This window comes from Ascaphus truei, chromosome 3 (genome assembly GCF_040206685.1).
Source record: "Ascaphus truei isolate aAscTru1 chromosome 3, aAscTru1.hap1, whole genome shotgun sequence".
In the NCBI taxonomy this organism is placed as follows: domain Eukaryota; kingdom Metazoa; phylum Chordata; class Amphibia; order Anura; family Ascaphidae; genus Ascaphus; species Ascaphus truei.
Genome location: NC_134485.1, coordinates 122,592,063 through 122,614,573, shown reverse-complemented (window position 1 = coordinate 122,614,573; position 22,511 = coordinate 122,592,063). Strand labels below are relative to the sequence as shown.

The window sequence follows — 22,511 nt, the reverse complement described above, 5'->3', positions numbered from 1 at the left end:
CCACTTTTTTGCTAGCCATATTCCCCACTCATTTTAATATAGATTTAGACTTTTAAAACTCCTCACAACCTCATGTATGGTTGGAGTAACCCAGAACCCCTATACAGGTTCTGTGTGACCTGGGCATTAAAAATAAACAGTACAAAGAAGTACCACAGAAAAAGCCTCCCAAATTGCGGCGCACTACGGTATATATGTTTAATGAAATGATATAAAACTTAACATTTACTTAGAAACCCTCTAAAATAAGACCGCTTATGTGTAAACAAAATAAATTCTAAACAAACAGTACTAGGTGTTGACTGTATATACCTGTCTGGATATGTTTACAGGAAAAGAAACATCTCAAAAAATGACCATATATTTATAGACATAAAGTTGTCAGTATGTAAACTCAAGAAACAACGAGCAGGGTTAAAGTGTTCCTGGACAACCGGTATTTAGATAAATAATCAAACAGCCTTAGTTCTTAATCACCCATTAGTGCTTCAGATTCATAGTCACAGTTGTATGTATCACAATCTATTATAGCTTTGTACACATCATGTGAATAATGTAATTCCACATTGAAGCTAATCCCTGTAAGTGCCTCGTTTAAGACACATCAAATACCTACCCCTAATAGATGCCTCAGGTGACATATGAGTCTATGCTCAGCTTAATACTGTGCTCATAGAATTCTTAGGGATGCTAATAAACACACCCAGCTCATTAGACATACAGCACTAAATTAAGGGTTAAAGTTTGAGCCATTTAAAATTAAAACCCTGTCTGAGTCTCTTGTGAGGAAAAACCTGATGATATTTAGTATCCTAATCAATGCATATGTTGCACACTCACAATTATGAACAAATGTATCAGCAATTTATTAATACACAAAAAAATGGTTAAAAATCAGCCAAACAAAACTCACATTGCCCATAGTTTGTAATCTTTGGTCATTCTATATTCCTTAGAGATGCAAATATAACCTTATAAACCATAAAAAAAGGCTACAAATGTCCCTTTCGTTGTCCTTGATTGTTGCTCATATCTTAAGTGGTTAGAGAGTCAAAACAATTGCAAAACCAAACAAGTTTTAAGTAAATGGTATATGCTTCTTAAGGTTTGGCTTTTTTTCCCTTGTATTCCATTCTGACCTAGGGGGTCAGTTTTAGTATTTAGGCAGCCCCTGCAAAGAATCTACTTTGCAAGGTTGTATTTACATATTGTGTACTAATTATCTAGTTAGCGCTCACCTGCTCTGTGCCTCCAAGTAAATGGTATATGCTTCTTAAGGTTTGGCTTGTGAGCAAGCCTATTCAGACCTCTTTAGCATTAGGCAGGCCTGCACAACTCGTAAAGTGAGAAGGGCCGAACTGCTCCAAGGAAAAACAAATTGGGCCGCACGGGTAAAATCATCATCATCATCATCATCATCATCATCATCATCATCATCATCATCATCATCATCATCATCATCATCATCATCATCATCATCATCATCATCATCTCCTCTCCTCCAGCACCTCTCATCACTCTCCCCCCCTGCACCTCACATCACTCTCCCCCTTGCACCTCACATCACTCTCCCCCCTTGCACCTCACATCACTCTCCCCCTTGCACCTCACATCACTCTCCCCCTTGCACCTCACATCACTCTCCCCCCTTGCACCTCACAACACTCTCTCCCCCTGCACCTCACATCACTCTCCCCCTTGCACCTCACATCACTCTCCCCCCTTGCACCTCACATCACTCTCCCCCCTTGCACCTCACATCACTCTCCCCCCTTGCACCTCACATCACTCTCCCCCCTTGCACCTCACATCACTCTCCCCCCTTGCACCTCACAACACTCTCCCCCCTGCACCTCACATCACTCTCCCCCTTGCACCTCACATCACTCTCCCCCCTTGCACCTCACATCACTCTCCCCCTTGCACCTCACATCACTCTCCCCCTTGCACCTCACATCACTCTCCCCCCTTGCACCTCACAACACTCTCTCCCCCTGCACCTCACATCACTCTCCCCCTTGCACCTCACATCACTCTCCCCCCTTGCACCTCACATCACTCTCCCCCCTTGCACCTCACATCACTCTCCCCCCTTGCACCTCACATCACTCTCCCCCCTTGCACCTCACATCACTCTCCCCCCTTGCACCTCACATCACTCTCCCCCCTTGCACCTCACAACACTCTCCCCCCTTGCACCTCACAACACTCTCCCCCCTGCACCTCACATCACTCTCCCCCTTGCACCTCACATCACTCTCCCCCTTGCACCTCACATCACTCTCCCCCCTTGCACCTCACATCAATTTCCCCCCTTGCACCTCACAACACTCTCCCCCCCTGCACCTCACATCACTCTCCCCCCTTACACCTCACATCACTCTCCCCCCATGCACCTCAAATCACCCCCCTTGCACCTCAAATCACCCCCCATACACCTCAAATCACCCCCATACACCTCAAATCACCCCCCTGCACTTCCAATCACCCCCCTGCACCTCAAATCACCCCCTTGCACCTCAAATCACCCCCCCCCTTGCACCTCAAATCAAAAGAATGTTTAATTCCTAGGGGACACACACACACATATACACACACACACACACACACACACACACACACACACACACACACACACACACATCTACACACACGTCTACACACACGTCTACACACACACACATCTACACACACATCTACACACACATCTATACACACACACACACACAGAGAAGGACGGACAGAGTGAGACTCAGTGAGCAGCGTGGCACCGCAATGGAGGACAGGACAGCACCAGGTGAGGCAGTGACATGTACCTGGCTGCAGTAGAGAATTGGACTTGACTTGCGAGTTGGGGGCACTTGAGAGCGCTCGTGCGCGCGCGCGCACAGCACGCTCCACCACAGTCATCCAATCCTCTGCCGCCCGGTTCCTCTCATTCACGTGAGCGCGCCACTGCTCACTGCCGCCCGGCTCCTCTCATTCACTGACTGTTACTTCCCCCTCCGTCCCACGTTGTGAGCGGGGGAGGGGGGGGGGAGGGAGCGGGCCCGTGTTAGGTCAGTACAATAAAAGGAAATGAATAAACTTCCCCGCTGCTTCCTTCTGCTTCTCTGACTCCTGGACACCTCAGGGGACTCTGCTGTACCCGACGGCGCTCGTTTCGGCGTAGACACACCTTCTTCCAGGGGTGCTTAGACTTAGACTTTTAAAACTCCTCACAACCTCATGTATGGTTGGAGTAACCCAGAACCCCTATACAGGTTCTGTGTGACCTGGGCATTAACTGGGTATCCCCCTTAACCCAGGGACCCCTTGACAAGTTAAGGGACACCCCACATCCCTATGCCCCATTTATCTTTCTGGTCTGTGCTGAAGCAGGGAATCCTAGCGGTGAGTCGCGCAAGAGATTTCAAGTAGAGATATTGCCGTGACAATGTGCCTGTCCAGTATATATCCGGGAATCCCGCATGATTCCTGGGTACATTTTTGGGGTATCCACCAACTCTGGACCTCCTGCATCAGCTGAAATACAGAAATGTAGTATGAAAGTAATCAGAGATCATATCAGGTGCAAAAAGGGACAAAGGGATAATCAAACAAACAAACAAAAGATTCCCTCATGAATGCACTCAGATAGACCAAATAGAAATGATGAAGTATATTAAAATCAATTTAATCAATAATAAAATTATAATTGTACAGAGGGGCGTGGTAAGAAGGTCCAGGACCACCCCCTAATGACATACCAAAGAAACTTCCATACAAAGTCACTAGTCAATGTTCTCTCATCTTTTGTTTGTTTTTTTGGCTTTCTCCAAGACCAGAAAGGACTTGGATATGCAAATGACCTATATGGCGCCAATTATAACAATCATTAAAAAGAGTCTATTAAGCCAAATCAAACCCTTAGGTGAATCCAGGTGTTATTTGCCAGATTCTAGTGTCCAAACGTATCTTGTCGTGTTCTCACCCAATCATGAAGATATATGGATGACAAAAGAAAACACATGCAAAGCACCAATGGTGCATTACCTTTGACACTAATGGAGATATCTGTAATCTGGATTAAACAAAATGCTGACCAGTGCAATATGGCATTAGAAAAGCTCCCAGGGGATAATGTTTATTCACATTTGTAAAATACAATAAAATGCTGCATAAGCTAAAAAGCTTGGAAATGGGCTGGAATGTAATAGCCCCAAAAGAATCCTAATAGAATTGACTTCTCCAAGTAAAAATTAAAACTGGAATCCTACTCTTGCTGTGCTGTGAAAGCTGTGTAATACGGCAGGCATAGGTTTATGCCCATGTTAAAATGGAAAAAAGTAAAGTGACTCACAAATTATGGGATAATGTATCTGTCGTCTAAATTTGGCATAGGATGAACTTGAGGGACATTTATCTTTTTTAAACCTCATCTACTATGTAACTGTGAGTGCTCATTTGCATGTAATTTCCTAGAATTCCTGACTGCAGTGGAAGCAATGCTTGCCAAGAGATAATGGGGAAAGACAGGGTTGCAGACCTGTGGAGACATGGGAATAGGCTCACAAGTGGTATTTTTATTAGCGTTCCAATAAAAAGCCAAGGATCACGCCTTAATCAAGTTATTAGTGGAGCTAAATTAACACAAAAGAGTCATTGTAATCTTGTGCCTCTTGGTGTCAATGTATGTGTCTGTGTATGTATCATTAGGAGGAAACACATGACACAATGGAATGTATGCAATTCTACGGTGTTTATTCATTAATCTTAGATAGCGCTGATCAGAATACCATAGCACCGAAGCTGCCATTAAAGTCAATAAGAGTTTTTTTTATAAGAGAGTGCCCCCGATAAGCACTGTTGCAGATTAATGAATGGTCCCCATAGAATTTGATACATTTAATCTAAAATGCGTAAAAAAACTCAACCAAGTCTGGGATTGCATAGACCTCACTGGCTAATGATCCTCATGCTTTGTAAACACAACAAACAAACGTGATGAACAAGTTTCTAAAATATGACACTGGAATAAGCATAAAATTATGCAATTTCACACATTCCTTGTTTTCACATGTCCATTATATATAGATGTTTTAGTTTGCTTGGCAATTCATGCTAAGTCTCACACCAAAATGAAACTAAACATAAGCTATCTCTATGCTCATTTAAATGTGCATAGCTGGAATCCCATATGTTTAACACTGTGATCTATTCAGATAGCTCAAACGTGCAGTAAAATTTTATATGAGCTGTAAAAGAGCGTAATAGGTTTTAATCTGCAATATGTTTTTTAATTTTGTTTTTACAGCAGGGAGTTCACAGCCAAACACCTCAGCTACCACTTCTACAAGTAACACAGAGTCACAGACATCTGAAACTACGACCGAATTGGGTGCCATATCTGCCCAGGGTATGCAATCTTCCATGATAAATGTAACAGAAAGCCACTTGTTGACATCTCCTGAAGAAACTGAACACATGCCATCTCCAACTGCTTCTGAGGGACGCAACATTTCTAGTAAGGTTATTGAAGTGCTTTATATTACTAATAGTTGTATGTACTGTAAATAACTTTCTTTTTACATTTAAATCAGGAAAATTTAAATATATGTGAAATGATTGTACCCAAGTTAGATACTAATTGACTACAGTATATAGGAGAAGGAGCCGCTCAATGAGTAAAGCCACTGACTCTTTAAATAATGACACAGAGTCTGGTTCAAATTCCAGTGTCATGTCCTTGTGACTTTGGGCAAGTCACTTTCTCTCCCTGTGCTTCAGGCACTAAAACATAGATTGTAAACTCTACGGGGCAGGGACTGTGTCTGTAAAAATTATTATGTGCTGTGTACTGTGCACTATACTGTAATTGTGAAATGCTTTGAGTCCCATTGGGAGAAATGCGCTATAGGAAATTATTATATCCCTCACCTCTGCTACTGTTGATGCTTTCAAGATGATAAGGAAGATTGTGTGATTTTAGGGAGAGGTAACTTCAACCTGATAGAAGGTAAGTAATTAATCTTGTGAGATGTCTGTGGATCACCTATTTCCAAGGACCGTATTCAGTAAAGTCTTACTGTAAGTAAGATCAATCCTGAAAATGTATCAGGTACGTACAGTATATTAATGGCTAAATTATTTCAAAAAATACTAATTGGACTATTTCAGTGTGAGGCAAGCACATAAGAAGGCTGAGTTATTATAGATTATTTGCCTCTGTATGTAGAGGAGACGCTTGCAAAGATATTACAACAAATGCCATATCCTTAAAATTAACTGATATTTGGCTAACACTGGAAGTGCTAAGGGCAGTGTGAAATAATAAGGCAAATTAAGCACCTGGTCCTGATAATACACGAGTTCTTAAGGAGCTCAGCTCAGTCATAGGCAGTCCGCTATATTTAATATTCAAGGACTTCATTTCCACAGGTTCAGTACCACTTGATTGTCATAAAGCAAACATACAGTAAGTAGTGCCTTTATTTAATCACAGAAAATGAATTACAATTAGCAAACGATCCTTGTTGGTTTCTTTGAGGTGGTAAGTGGGAATACAGATCAAGGCAGTGCAGTTGATGTGATCTATTTATATTTTGCCGAGGCTATTGATAAACAGTACCACACAAGGAAATTGGTTTGAGTGCAAGTATTTGTACTTGGATTAATAACTGGTTGTAGGATAGGCATCAGAGTTGCCATACATGCCATACATGGAATATATTCAGATTGGGCTAAAGTTGTCAGTAGAGTGCCTCAAGGTTCAGTACTGGGGCCACTGCTTTATAACTTTTTATATTAATGACTGTCACGGGAGACCAGTACTTTTACACCGGGATCACAAGCACCAGACAGGACAAAGTTGTTGAATAAAATGAGGTTTATTCTGGCACGCCAGCAGACAAAACAAAGATGTACAAAACAAGATACAACAACAACTGGGGACCTGGGAAGTAGACTATAGCCTTGCTAGGTGCAGGGGCTTGCTTCAAGAAGGCTTGCCCTGTACGCTTCTCGTCCAGGATATCAGAGTGCTGATCACGCACAGCAGTCCCCTCTGACATGTATCTCCAGCTGGTCACTGTCAAGATTCAAACTCCTTCACAGAATTCCTGAGGGAATCTCCACACGCCTTCCAACCTGGCGTTTGTTTCAATCCACATTCTTTGCAGGAACCTCAGCTGATTAAATCACAGTGTCCGCTTCATACAAATGTACACATCACATTACAAGTCTGCTATCTTAGAAATGAGTAAATAATCCAATTTACACTTTACAAGACTGACTCCCAAATCACATCACAGTGCTTACACATACTGTAGATCACAAAACACTTTACCTCAAATTGCTTGCTCAACTAGACTGGGGGATTGCATTAACATGGAATAAAGTGCTTGGATTTACATACATAGTGCATTATACATTCCCTTTTCTCCTCCAGATATTAAAGAACATTTGGCCGAAATAAGCCTTACGTAGGTGGCCACGTTACATGAATTTAGGGGTGGCTTTCTGGGCTTCATCCCAGTTTTGTGATGCCAGCTACCACTACCATCACAATGACCTAGTGTCACAGGAGACCAGGCAGTTTACACCTTTTTACCAGGATCATTCATTGAGCAAAACAAGATAATGAAATGAATTGTAAGTTATTCGGCATAAATTCGCATACACTCAATGGAACACAAAATACAGTCAAAAATACACACTTACTGGGGGTCTGGGGTCGAAAACAAGTCTCTCCTAGGTGCAGGGAACTCGAAATAAGAGTTTTACCCTGACCGGGACTTATCCCTGGATTTTTCTTGACATGGGGTTAGTACCAAACTCCTGGAACTAAAATCGTCTTGAAATCCCAGCCGCGACCACTACGTTCAATTTTCAGAACTTGGCCAATAAAATCAGGACTTAGAATCTGGCAGGCAGACTTTTCAGGCTTGAAATCGAAGTCGGTTTCTTTGCTATTCGCGTAGAAGCAACTTTGAAAATCCCGCCCGCGCACTTACTACTGGGGATCTATAACCTCATTGGCTCACAGCTTCTTATAGTATTTCTGAGCTTCATTCATGAAACTTAGCAGCCAATCCGAGCGTGGGAACTTTCCCAAGCAGCCAATCAGAGCCAACCCGGCAAGCCGGGTCAGCGGGAAATCTGAAATAGCCAAGAGTCATGCGCAAACCTGGTACCTCTGTCCCCAGCTATCTCAATGCCACCCACTGGGACAGGCTCCTCCAAGTTTGGCAGAACAAGTGGCATCCTGGAAGACTGCCATTGTTTCCAGAACGTAGGTACTCAGCCTTTCCCCCTCTGACCAAATGCTTTTCACACCTCTGAGTAACAAAAGACAGGGGTGCCCAATGCTACATCCAATTGACAAAAATATATGGTAATAAGTACAAATACTTCAATAATAACATTCTTGATTATTTAGTTAAACCCTTTGGCCAAAGTGTCCTAAGTCAGTATACCAACGTCAAGGTATAACCAAATTTGCAGATCCTAACACTAAACTGTGAACCTTTCCTTTTACCTCTGTATGAGGGGAAACAACCTCAGTGGGTCTTGTCCATTCAGCAAAATGAGAGAACCTCCCAAGTTAAAAAGGTGGGGGAGGGGTGAGCTCTGGGAGGAGGGGCCACCTATCGCCAAACAACTGTTGCCAGTTAGAAATTAAATTAACACACACATTCCCAGTAAGCTCAAACTCCAAAACCCAGCACATCATATATATTTATGTGTGTGTGTGTAGCGCACTTTCCCCCACCCCCTGGAAGATGTGTGGCTATGGTGTATGGGTGTGGTGCAATACCTGATGGTGCCCAGAATATCTGAGCCTCTGCTGCTGGGAACCTGGTGTGCACCTGAGTGGTGCACGAGAGCGCCTCCACCTGTACAGAATTCTAGCATGTGGAATTCCCTTGTTACAGGACACATAAAGAATACACTTGGTAAACAGAACAGTTTCACTATATGCAGCTAATATAGTTACAGCCTACCCACCAAGCCCCGCACGGCTGTACCTTCCAATACTCCACCCCCTCTCAATGGAGTCACCATCCCCCAAAGTACCTAGGGGCCGTTGGGCACCCAACCAACCCGGTATCCACAAGGTCAATCACCCCACCCAATGTGTGGTACAGCGCTGCCCACTAAAGTGTAGTTGGTGCATGTGAGGAGTTGGGTACCTGCCGTGTGTGTCCACACCCGGGAGTGCAGATGCTGTAGCTAATGATGGGATCCACGGATCCGTTGCCGTAACCCGCGAAGCCTCCGCCTCTACGTTGGGTGGTATCCCACCGGGACTGTGCCACCTTTGATGAGAGTCTCTATGTGATGGGTGATCTGGTCCCAAACCACCTATGAACAGGATTAAGCTGGTCCTGTCTGTATCCCTCACGCTGAAGCTACAGGGGCAGTGTTCCTATGCTATGGGCCTGTCCCTGCAGCAACCACAAGCTGAGGGAAGTCGGTGCCTAGCTGGGGCCTAACGGGGTATCTGGCCTAGTGCAGGTGCCACAGACACCTGCACATACAACCTACCCCTTCCTTATCCCTCCTCCAACTGGCGTGGTCCCAGAAGGGCGCAAAATGTATCTCTTGCTCAGCAGGGAAATGCTGCAGCCCTATTGGCTGCAGTGCCTCACATGTTCCTGCAGCCCTAGAGTTTGCTGGGGGTTGTAGTTCCCTTGCAGAGCTTTCTCCAACCTGGACTCTGCTATTTACCTCTCCTGCACATGTGTGCGCTCCTGTAATGGCCGCCGCGCATGTAGTCACTCTTGCATGCACAATCTCCCTGCACATGCGCGCGCACTCCAGCATGGCGGCGCCCTACGAAGGGAGCCACCGAGAACCTTTGGCGATGACCACCCGCAACTATCCCTGCTGTAGAGGAGGTAAGCGAGGGGCCTGGGGTACCGGGGGAAGACCCTGCTATACTCTCCCCCTGGTGAAACCCCAATGTCCCTGCTTGGGAACAGCTTAATATATCAAATTATATAATAAAAATGCAGTCTTCAAGAGTACAACTTAACACTTATAATGATTCTACATAAGGTTATGCATTTCAGTGAACATCGTAATCACGGATTTCACTTTGCTACGAGCCCACTGCTGAGCCTCATAATGGGGTGCCCCAATTGAATCATAGGCCATCGTATTTGGAGGATGCCTAAATCTTTGACTTCGTCGGTGCGGTTCTTCCGCAACTCCCTCGGGGGAGTAATAAACACAGTCCTGAGGCTTAGCCTGTCCCATTAAGTGTATGAATGTCTCTACATAGTCTCTTTGGGGTATGAAGCACGGGCTTCGTGGATCCAGAGGTTGGCTCGTTGGAGCCACCCTAGTAGGCATTTGGCAACAGGGCCCTTTACCCGTAGCTCCTCTGGGAGGTGCTCCGTGACTTTGAGGTCTCCTTTAAGAGGGTCCCTCCATAGGGTCCTCTACGGTCTCGTTGACAGTTTCTTCACTGTCAGCATGCTCATTGCTGGTATTAGAGATAGTTTAATTTACAGTCTCTTGGCTAGCTTTGGATTGTTCCGGCTCATACAGAGGTAAAAGGAAAGGTTCACAGTTTAGTGTTAGGACTTGCAAATTTGGTTCTTTCTTGACGTTGGTATGCAGGCATATGGCGCTTTGGCCAAAGGGTTTAAGCAGTAAGGGTGTACTTAGTTTTTCACACATGGCTTCTCCATTTCGGCTTAATTTTTGTTAAATAAATCATGACACGGTGTAATATGTTATGTGTTGTTGTTCATCTGAGGTTGTATTTACCTAATTTTTTGAGCTGCTAAGGAACAGATGACTGTTATCATGTCCTGATATGTAAAACCATAGAATTCAAAGAGGGTGTACTTTCTTTTTCACACAACTATGTGTGTGTATATATATATATATATATATATATATATATATATATATATATATATATATATATATATATATATATATATATATATATATATATATATATATGTGATGTGGTGGGTTTTGGAGTTTTGGAGTTTGAGCTTACTGGGAATGTGTGTGTTAATCACAGTACAGTACATTACAGTATTAATAAAATATACTTTGAATACATCCTAAGTCTCTGGGTATGGGGAATAGAATAAGAAAGATGTACTTTTATTCCTATCAGACTTTATTCCCCACACACTATCTGTAGGACTTAGCTTGGACTCTGAGAGTCCCTCCACAGCCTTATCTACAGTTGGGGACACCCACACACCCAATACAGGTTCTGAGCTACCTGGGCACTAACTGAGGTACCCCCCTTAACATAGGGATAAATTTAGGGCGGTCCTGCCCTTAAGTACAGCCAGAAGGCGGGCACCCCATTGTCCCTGCTACAACAGGATGTACCACCCCCTGCTGTCACTCAAGTGCAGTACCAAAGATGAAGGGGAAAACCCCATACCAACTGCTGGTAATCCTGTAAATACCAGGGTTTACTGCCAGCCCATTGGGTAGAAAAGTAGTCCCGCCCTAGCTTCATCGACACAAGTCACTAGATCATCTGGTTCTCTGCCTCGGCCATCTCCTTACATACACTTCACTAAGCTATCCTGAGCATGGAGGTAGGAGGAGCGACCATTTAGAGCATGAGAACCCTTTCCCACTAGCCAAAAGAAACAGGAGCTTTTCTCTTGGCTGGCGTCAGAGGCGGAGGCGTGTCAAGCCGGCTCGAAAATCTGGGTGAGCGGTAAATACGAATTAGCCAATGGGAGAAGCGCCTACGAGCTGTATTTCCCCCGGCTAACGCATTGTCACCCGCTGGGCAGGATCTGCCAAGTCTAGGAGACTCAAAAGGTGTCCCCACAGGGTGCCCATTGTTCTCCAGACCTGGACACTCGACCTTCCTTGCCCACCAAACATTTTTCTCACCTCTGGACATCCTCTCCTCTTTGAGCTACGGACTCTATGCAGACATGCTGGTGCTTAAGTAGATGCCCGTGCTGATTCCATAGAGACTTATAACAAATGTATAAAACACAATAAAACACATTTTAATACATGTGGGACCTTGAGGAGACTCATAGCTGTAAGGGAAATAGGACTGGGATATCTGGGCTTTAAAACCATGGGTGTGGGGGACACTGGGTAGCCTCGGTGTAATTCAACTTGCGTACCGGCAAATCACACCTGCTCGACGGCAAGAATTAGGGGACTACCGGTAACTTTGGCCCCAGAACTCCAGCAAACAAAATAATTGTATTCCTACCCAAATATCCCACCTAAAAATTACACATAGAAAGTTTGATGTGTCTGGGACAAAGGGAGCATGAAAAGTGGAAAAGCTGTGGACACTTTAACTTTTACATGTGATGATACCTGGCCCCTGGCTTATGGTGCTAGGTTGTGGTGCTACTGTATGTAGCTGCTAGGGACCCACGGTTCTCAGGGGTAACCAGATGGGCTTAACCTTTATTGTATAGCCAGGTTACCCCCTTACCGTCACACCTGGGCTGACTGCATAGACATTTATTGTAAATGCACCAAACATAATAAAACATAGTTTAATACATAATATGTGTTGGGGAGACCCATACCCCGTGGGGGAAATGGGTCTGGGATATCAGGGCTCGAAAACCAGGAGTCTGGGGGACACGGGGTAGCCCTGGTGTAATTCAACCCGCGTACCGGCAAATCATGCCTGCACGCCGTGAGAATTAGGGGACTACCAGTAACTTTGGCCCCTGAACTCCTGCAAACAAAATAACAGCAATTCTACCCAAATATCCCACCCAAGACTTACACTCCTGAAGTTTCAAGACTCTGGGACAAAGGAAACAGGAGAAGTGGAAAAGCAGGGGTCACTTTAACTTCTGCATGTTACATTACATGGCCCCCTGGCTAATGGCGCTATGAAGCTGCCAGGGACCCATGGTTTTCAGGGGTAACCCAATGGGCTTAACCTTTATTTTATAGCCTGGCTACCCACTACCGTCACAACCCCTTAATCACTGTAGCGAATAATAAGCGCTATAGTAATTAAGGGGTTAAACCAACAAAACATGCTACCCACACGGGAGGCCTAACCACTCACCCTGGCACAAGTACCCCAATCCTCTACCCATTGATTGGCACAGTGGTTAATCATACCCATAACAATATGGGCATGATAAGCCACTATAGCAGTCAATGGCCAACCTATACGAAAAATACACAACAATTAAGAAATACAAAAGCACCTATACACCACAACAATAAATGAACTAAAAATTCTACGCTACACATAAATTAAATTATTCTAACACCAAAACCACAAACGAATAAAAATTATGTTATACCAAAACACAATTAAATACACACCTAACCAACAAAACAATTCCAGAAATAAAACCACTAACCAATCCTAAGATGTAAAAAAAACAAGCATTCCAAATACCAAATAATTTAGTGAAAACAATAAACAGAAATCGAAAAAATAACAATAGAAAACAAGTGTCACGGATGACAAGGTTAGTTACACCTTTTTTCCAGGATCAGTCATTGAGCAAAACAAGGTAACAAGGTAAATAAATATAAGTTTATTTGCACAAATTCGCTTACACACAATGATACACAAATTACAGGTGAAAAGACACACTTACTGGGGGTCTGGGGTCGAAAACTAGATTTTCCTAGGTGCAGGGAACTCTAACTAAGAGTTTTACCCTGACCGGGACTTAGGCCGGAATTTCCTGGAACCCAAATCGGCGTGAAGTTTCACACGCCACCACTCCCTTCTCTTCTGAGAACTTGAACTTTCTTGACCGCGAGTTACTCCAAATCTCATGGAACTCAAAGTCCAGCCGCTACATTCAATATTGAGAACTTGGCCGCAGAAAGCTTGATTTAGTCTCTGGCAGGCAGGCTTTTCTGGCTTGAAATCGAAGCCGGTTGCTCTGCTATTCGCGCAAGTGCAACTTTGAAAAGCCCGCCCACGCTCTTACTTCCGGAGAACTACAATCTGATTGGCTCACAGATTCTTATAGTATTCTGAGTTTCATTCACAAAACTCAGTAACCAATCAACACGTAGGAAAATTCCCAAGCAACCAATCAGAGCCAAATCTGCTAGAAAAGTCGGGTCAGCAAGAAATAGCCAAGAGGCATGCGCAAGTTTGCCACCTCCGTCCCTGGCTATCTCAATGCCACCCGCTGGGACAGGCTCCACCAGGTCTGGCAGAACAAATGGCAACCCAGACGACTGCCATTGTTCTCTGGACCTGGTACTCCACCTTTCCTCGCTGCCCATTTGCTTATCACACCTCTGGCATCCTCTGACTTCTTTGAACTCCGATGTCCAGCAGACTTTGGTTCCGAATGTAACAAGCACATTACATTACGTTTAATAAAGTATATTTTAATATACTAAGGTATATTGTTTAATATATATCTGAGTCTCGGGGTACAGGGGACAGAAAAGAAAGATGTACTTTTATTCCTATCGGATTTATTCCCTATACACTTTCTCTTAGACTTTTTTTTGAGTCAAACCCCTAACCTTATATATCGTTTGGGCACCCACAAACCCTACACTGGTTCTGGGTCACCTTGGCTCTAGCTGGGGTACCCGCCTTAACCTAGGGATTCCATCAGCTACAGGAATACCTATTCATCCCTGTGCCTCATTCTCCTTTCTGGGCTATGCTGAAGGAGGGTACCCTAGTGGTGAGTCGCACTTGCGTTTTTAAGGGGAGGTATTGCTGGGACAATGTGCCTACATGTATCCAAGAATCAGGCATGATTCCCGGGTACATTTATAGGGGAAACCGACAACTCCGGACCCCAACCTCCTAGGCACATTCTGTTAACAGATCATCCGCAAAAACAACCTTGAAATGCATACGCTAGCAATCCCTGCTCGCTGGCATGCCCAGCAAGGGAAAAATACGTAAAATACTTTTATTACTGGTAACACATTGGAAAAATACAATGTTACTCTCTTGGACCCTTATACACGGATCAGGGGTAACCAAAATGGGCTTAACCTTTATTTGAGAGTACGGTTACCCCCTACTGTCACAACAAGCATTTGCCAAAAAATGCATTGCCTGTCACTGTATTTTCTGTACCCTAGGCACGGATTAATACATTAGCAGTCAATGGGCAATGAAAAACATACAAATAAATACAATAAAAAAAAAACGAAAAAAGACAATTACATACATTAAATATTTATCTTATCTTTAGAAGTCTTCACCCTCCGAATCCTGGCGTATCAGGAAGCTCTTAACCCGTGACGTTATCCACTGCAATCCGACTCCATCCTCCTTGAAGATCAGCATCAGGTACAATTATCTTCTTTCTTTCATCGTCTTTCTCCTTCTACTATCTTCATCTGTCATTCTTTTTTTCTTGTCTTCAATCTTCTTTTCTTTCAATCCAAACCCTATGGTATATCCAAAATGGATGTTGACTCGTCGACATCTTCACCTAAAAAGCGACGGGACAGGCCTTATATAGGAACTTTAATGTCACATTTTAGGGTCAGCTCGTACAGCTCCAATCCGATTGGACGCTGTATCATGTGACCATCTTTTGTTATTTTTTTAAGGATAGGACGTCATCTCCAAGGGAGGTACGTCACATACTTAAAACCAAATGGCTCATATCACATGGTATTACAGCCAATGGAATTTCAGACAATCCATTGGTTCCTGTACCATGTGATATGTTCCATTTGTTAAAAAGGATGTGAAATCACTTTTAGGGATGATGCACATCCTTTAAAACTAATAGAACATACTGCACCGACACACTTTATTCGAGCAAATACCCAGTATGTACCTGGCAGATACCTGGAATGCGCCGCTCCTCACCTCTGACAAGCCCCGTTGCGTTTGCCTTCCCAGCCTGGGTTCATGCCTGGCTGACGGGCGGCTGATCTGTTAAATGATAATGATTAGGATTTAATAGGCTGCAATGCTTCGCGTGTCTACCAGATGGCATAAATTCATGAATTGTAATGCAGTATATATATATATACTGTGCAGTATTGCAGCCAGTGGGAATAAAATGCTTCAATCCCTGCTTGGAAAATAACCCAATGCACTCGGGCAGAAAACAGTCACAAACCTCAATACACCCGGGTATACCCGAATTCGTGGGACTAGCCGAGCTCGAATAAAGTGTGTCGCCAGTGTATCACATGGGTCAGCAACCAATGGGATTGTCTTCAATCCCATTGGTTGTAATACCATGGGATATGAGACATGTGGTTTTAAGGAAGTTACGTACCTCCCTTGGAAATGACGTCACATCCTTAAAAAGACGGTCAAGTGATACAGCATCCAATCGGATTGGAGCTGTACCATCTGACCCTAAAATGTGACATCACATGCCCTATATAAGGCCTTTTCCATCAAATTTGAGCTTAAGATGTATATGAGTCAACATCCATTTTGGTTTTACCATGGGGTTTTGATTGGAAGAAAAGAAGATTAAAGTTAAGAAGAAAATAATGACAGATGAAGATAGGAGAAAGAAGAGGAAAGAAAGAAGATTTTTGTACCTGATGCTGATCTTTAAGGAGGATGTAGTCAGATTGCACTGGATGATGTCGCGGGTCGTGAGCTTCCAGATAAGCCGGGATTCGGATGGTGAAGACTTCTAAAGGTAACATCTAAAGGTAAAATCAATATTGAATGTATGTTGTCACGGGAGAGCAGGACTTTTTATAATTGTATCAAAAACTAGGCTCAAATAGGTGCAGGGCGCTTGCTTCGGAAGGCTTACCCTGACCGGGATATCCACCCGGGCTTCCTGGTCCTCTTTTCGGCTAAAATCCTTAGCCGCGACCGCTACGTTCTAAAATGAGAACTAGGACCTCACGTCTGACTTAGCCTCAGCTAGGCAGGCTTTCTTATCTCCAAAAATGAAGCTGGTTGCTCTGCTATTTCTAACAGAGAAACTTTGAAAAGCCCGCCTTTGCATCATCGGCCCAAGTCACAGAATGGTCTGGTTCTCTTGGCATCTCCTTACATACAATCCGTTAAGCTATCCTTAGAATGGAGGTAGGAAGAGAGACCAATCAGAGCGCGGGAACCCTATCCCACTATCCAATAGAAATGAGGTCTCCTCTCTTGGCTGATGTCAGAGGAGGAGGCGTGTCAAGTTGGCTCGAAAAGCTGGGTGGGCGGGAAATATGAAGTAGCCAATGGAAAATCGCCTATGAGCTGTATCTTCCCTGGCTAACTCATTGCCACCCACTGGGCAGGCTCCGCCAAGTCTTTGAGACTCAAAAGGTGTCCCCACAGGTTGCCCTTTGACCCCAGACCTGGACAATCACCCTTCCTCGTCCACCAAACTGTTTTCTCACCTCTGGACATCCTCTTTGAACTATGGACTCTATGCAGACATGCTGGCGCCTTGGTAGATGCCCGGGCTGACTGAGAAAACCAGGAGTCTTAGGGACACTGGGTAGCACCGGGATAATTCAACCCGTGTACCAGAAAATCATGCCTGCTTGCAGAGGGAGAATTAGAGGACTACCGGTAACTTTGGCCCCAAACTCCTGCAAACAAAATAATTGCATACTCAAATATCCCACTTTAAACTTACACACAAGAAGTTTCACATTTATGGGGCAAAGGGAACATAAAAAGTGAAAAAGCAGGGGACACTTTAACTTTTACATGTTATAATACCTGGCCCCTGGCTTATGGTGCAACTGTATGTAGCTGCCACGGACCCACGGTTCTCAGGGGTAGCCAGATGGGCTTAACCTTTATTGTTTAACCTGGCTAACCCCTACCATCATATACAGTGCTTGACAAATTACCCAAAAAGCTACTCGCCAAATCAAAAAAGCTACTCGCCACTTATCCCCCCCCCACCCCTATCCCCGCCCCCACTTTAAAAAATGGAATAAATTCCTAATAAGAACTAATAACATTAGTTTTTGACATAACAGTTTATTTATTGTATTACATTTATACTTTACTACAATTACTCCTTGTTACATAGTTACGTGCGTGCGTGCGTGCGTGCGTGCGTGTGTGTGTGTGTGAAAATGTCGGATGACCTCACTAATCTAGAAAAAAAAGCCAGATGTGAATGACTATTTTTTTGAACCCCTTAACCAGTGTCTGGATGCCCCAGCTTCACAATTTCTAAAGCAGCAATCCCGCCTGGGATCTACCCTGATTCGCAGTCGCTCAATGTCTAGATACCCTCATTCCCGCAGTGTTATGTATTGGAGGGGATGTGTTCCCTACCTGTCTTCTGGTTTAGGGGGATTTACGATGTCTCTGTGTGAAGCTTGAGAATCAGATCTGGAAGAAAGCAGTATAGGTTATTTTGATGTAGGTATAGGGCAGTTAAGCTATATAGGGTAAATAAGATATCCAGCTGGCAGGGTTTGGCTGTCACGCTCCTCCCCTCCCTACCCGGCCTCTCATTTCTCTCCATCCAGGAAGAGCAGCGAATCTGCGATGCTGTGCCCGGTGTGATTCATTTTTGAGTATACCAGTCAAATCTACAAGTTTGAAGTGTACCTATAAGTTCATATTCTGTGTGCCATAGAATATTCAGTGCACTTTCCTTTGTAGCTTTGAAGTAAATATTGCATCCTAGAATCTTTAATGCACCCATATTTTAAGTGATACTTCTTTGTCTTTTGCCACAGAAATTGTATTTGTGATGGTGCTGTTTCTAAAAATCAAAACACAATTTCAGTGACAAAACGCAAAGAAGTTTCACTTAGAACGCTCGTGCGCGGCACACACCCATTTTAACTATTTGCACTTCTATATTTATACTAAGTGTGAATTCCTCGGGAGAGTGTGAGAGAGGGAGAGTGTGAGAGTGTGAGAGAGGGAGAGTGTGAGAGAGGGAGAGTGTGAGAGAGGGGGAGTGTGAGAGAGGGGGAGTGTGAGAGAGGGGGAGTGTGAGAGAGGGGGAGTGTGAGAGAGGGGGAGTGTGAGAGAGGGGGAGTGTGAGAGAGGGGGAGTGTGAGAGAGGGGGAGTGTGAGAGAGGGGGAGTGTGAGAGAGGGGGAGTGTGAGAGAGGGGGAGTGTGAGAGAGGGGGAGTGTGAGAGAGGGGGAGTGTGAGAGAGGGGGAGTGTGAGAGAGGGGGAGTGTGAGAGAGGGGGAGTGTGAGAGAGGGGGAGTGTGAGAGAGGGGGAGTGTGAGAGAGGGAGAGTGTGAGAGAGGGAGAGTGTGAGAGAGGGAGAGTGTGAGAGAGGGAGAGTGTGAGAGAGGGAGAGTGTGAGAGAGGGAGAGTGTGAGAGAGGGAGAGTGTGAGAGAGGGAGAGTGTGAGAGAGGGAGAGTGTGAGAGAGGGAGAGTGTGAGAGAGGGAGAGTGTGAGAGAGGGAGAGTGTGAGAGAGGGGGAGTGTGAGAGAGGGGGAGTGTGAGAGAGGGGGAGTGTGAGAGAGGGGGAGTGTGAGAGAGGGGGAGTGTGAGAGAGGGGGAGAGGGAGAGTGTGAGAGAGGGAGAGTGTGAGAGAGGGAGAGTGTGAGAGAGGGACAGAAGGAGAGAGCGTGAATGCGAGAGAGGCTGTGTGTGTGTGAGAGACAGCGTTTGTGTTTGTGTGTGTGTGGGGTGACTGAGTGTGTGGGTGACTGACTGTGTGGGTGTCACGGGAGACCAGGTTTATTGTGCACCTTTTACCAGGATCATTTATTGAGCAAAACAAGATAATGAAAAAAATTGTAGTTTAATCACAGAAATAGGCATACACACAGTGGAATACAAAATACCAATGAAAATCACACTTACTGTGGGTCTGTGATAGAAAACTAGACTGTTGTAAGTGCACAGAACTCTAAATAAGAGTTTCCCCCTGACTGGGACTTAGCCCGAAATCCTCTGCTTCTAAAATACTACAGCCAATCAGAGCATGGGAACTTTCTCAGTAGCCAATCAGAGCGAAGCTGGTATGGAAAGATGGGTCTGCGGGAAATCTGAAATTGCGAAGGGACATGCATAAGTTTGCCACCTCTGTCCCTGGCTATCTCATGCCACCATTGGGTCAGGCTCCTCCAAGTCTGTTAGGACAAATGGCACCCAGGACGACTGCCATTGATCCCAAGACGTGGGTACTTGAGCCTTTCCCTTTTACCCAAATAGCTTTCACACCTCAGGCATCCTCTGGTTGCTTTTAACTCCGATGTCCAGCAGACTTACTGACACCAACTTAGTAGCCCTGGCAGCCTATCGGAACATTGGTTCTTAAAAGGCATTTTTTCAGCCAGGGAAAAAAATACGTCCGATCAGGCAAAAAACGACAAACGCTGCGTTTTTTTCCAATCAGCGGGATTCACTAAGCAGTGATAAGTCAATCGTGCTTTAAAAGCACGCCAATTTTTTGCACCAGCTAAAGGCTGGCGCAAAGCAGTTGGAGACAGTCCAAAAAAAATTGTTTACCTTTTTGACAGCACACCATTAATACAACAGGCCGGTGGGTGATCCCCGTGGGAGTCCAGGGGTCCCCGCTAGCCTGCGGTACGAAACGTGTGCCCACCAAAAAATAAACAATACTTTTAAATAAATTCCACTCCCCCACCCCCTAACACATAAAGTACAGTAATGGGCAAAATTACTATTATCCAGATATGGATAATAGTGCATTTGTCCATTTAAAAAACAACATTAAGCAGCATACAGCAGAGACTGCGACTATTCTTACAAAAACCAGTGGCAATCGCCAAAAAGACCCAGATACACCCAGGTACATGCTGGATACATCCCTTAAACTTGCCTTAAACTAGACCCAGCATTTCTGCATTGACTAATGGCCCATCAGATTAACAGCGGGGGTCCCTGGCAGTCCCATTTAAACTGAATGGGACTGCCAGGGACCCCTGCTGTGTTAATCCTATTAGTCAATGCAGAAATGCCTTAAACTTGCCTTAAACTAGCCAGGTTACACCCAGCACATACCCAGAATGTATCCCGGGTATAGTCAGGGGTCCCAGGTTTAGGGGGAGTCCCCCATGGTATATGCCCCAACCCCTGGTCCCAGTGTAGGGGTTTGGGGTATCTCCAACCATGGGTACGGATGCGGGAGTAAAATTATTTCTAAGTTCAGCTTCGGTACAATTGAAGCAACCCTGAAATTGAACCTAAGCATTATTTGAAGTAACTTTTAGTAAAACCTCTTATAGAAAAGTCTAGGAGCTCTGAAAATGAACGTATGCATCTTTTCAGTAGATCTTAGGGGCTGAGGGACATGGTGTATAACCGTGTATATGTGTATGCCCTGTATATGAACAGGGGGATTTTCAAGTCCATGGTTCCAAAAGACCAGATGGCCACCATATCTGGACAAGTCCCGGACTTGAAAGTCTCAGAGATTCCAAGGTGTTAGGACGGACAGAGTACCGGAGTTACACTCAAGTACCCATGTCTTGACATGAATAAGGGCTATTTGGCAGCCATTTGCCCATCCCCAGACTCTGAGGAGCCTGGCACAACAGGGGGTTCAATATGCTAAGTGGGAGAGGTACTTGACGCATGCCCCTTAGCAGAATTGAAATAAGTGCCCGCCCGGCTTCAGAGTACCGGCAAATCTGTGATAGGCTGGTAGAGTTATTCCCACGCGCTGATTGGCTATAGCATTTTGTCAATGGGACTCAGAATCCTATAAGAGACCTAGCAGCCAATCAGGTCGTCAGATTCTCAGCGCCAAGACTGCAGCGGCAGATTTGCATTGACCAAAGATGCTCACAGAGAAATAGACTTGAGGCGGCTTCAGCTACAGTATTTCAAGCCAAGAAATTTTCTAAGTCCCACTTTTCTGGACTAAGTTATCAGAATAGAACGTAGCGGTCGCGGCTGGAACTTCAAGCTGAAAAGAGAACCAGGACGTTTGGTACTATCTCATTTGGCAGCTCCGGAGCAGAAACAGCGGTGGCGTCTGGTTACTCATGCCGAGTTGAGTTCCAGGACTTTTGCGGGTACATTCCGGTCAACCAAAGATTTTATTTAAGGACCATCTGAGTTAGGAAAGGTTAGTTTTTTTAGCCCAGATTCCCCAGTAAGTGTGTTTTCCTCTGTATAATTGCAATCCACTGTGTAAGCATCTGTTTCAATGGAATAAATGACAATTTGTTTTACTCCTTGGTTTTGCCCAATGAATGATATCGTTTTAAAGGTGTAATTGCCTGGTCTTCCGAGACAATGGAGAAGACCATTGGGGATATGAATCCCCTGGAATGTCTAGTCTATCTGGACGATATAATTGTGTTTGGCAAAACACTAGAAGAACACGAAGAACACCTTCTGAAAGTGCAGGAGCTGCAGTCCTTCCTGGGATTTTGCGGATACTACTGCCGATTCGTAGAGGGGTACTCCAGCAAAGTCAAGGTTCTAAATAACCTATTGAAGATCTACCCCAAGGAACCTCGGCAGAAGGCCGCATCCCCACGACACCCTTCGAAGACAAGTTGATGTCTGTAATGGGAGACCAGGTTTATCAACACCTTTTATATCGGGATCATATGATTGAGCAAAGCAAGGAGGTAAAATAAACTAATTTATTTCAGGAAATGACATACACACAATGTAACACAATTTACACAGTTAACACACTTACTGG

The 22,511-nt window shown here is 44.6% G+C and overlaps 1 protein-coding gene across 10 annotated transcripts in view; it reads left to right on the top strand.

Annotated features, from left to right (window-relative positions):
• DCAF6 (DDB1 and CUL4 associated factor 6) overlaps positions 1-22,511 on the top strand; it is a 397,587-nt gene that overhangs the window by 216,404 nt on the left and 158,672 nt on the right. For 8 of the 10 annotated variants that reach the window (XM_075589478.1, XM_075589475.1, XM_075589477.1 and 5 more), the window contains one exon: positions 5,297-5,506. In XM_075589478.1, coding sequence (XP_075445593.1) covers positions 5,297-5,506 — 210 coding nt within the window. The remainder of the gene's footprint in view (positions 1-5,296; positions 5,507-22,511) is intronic. The other 2 variants (XM_075589480.1, XM_075589471.1) reach the window with 1 other exon arrangement.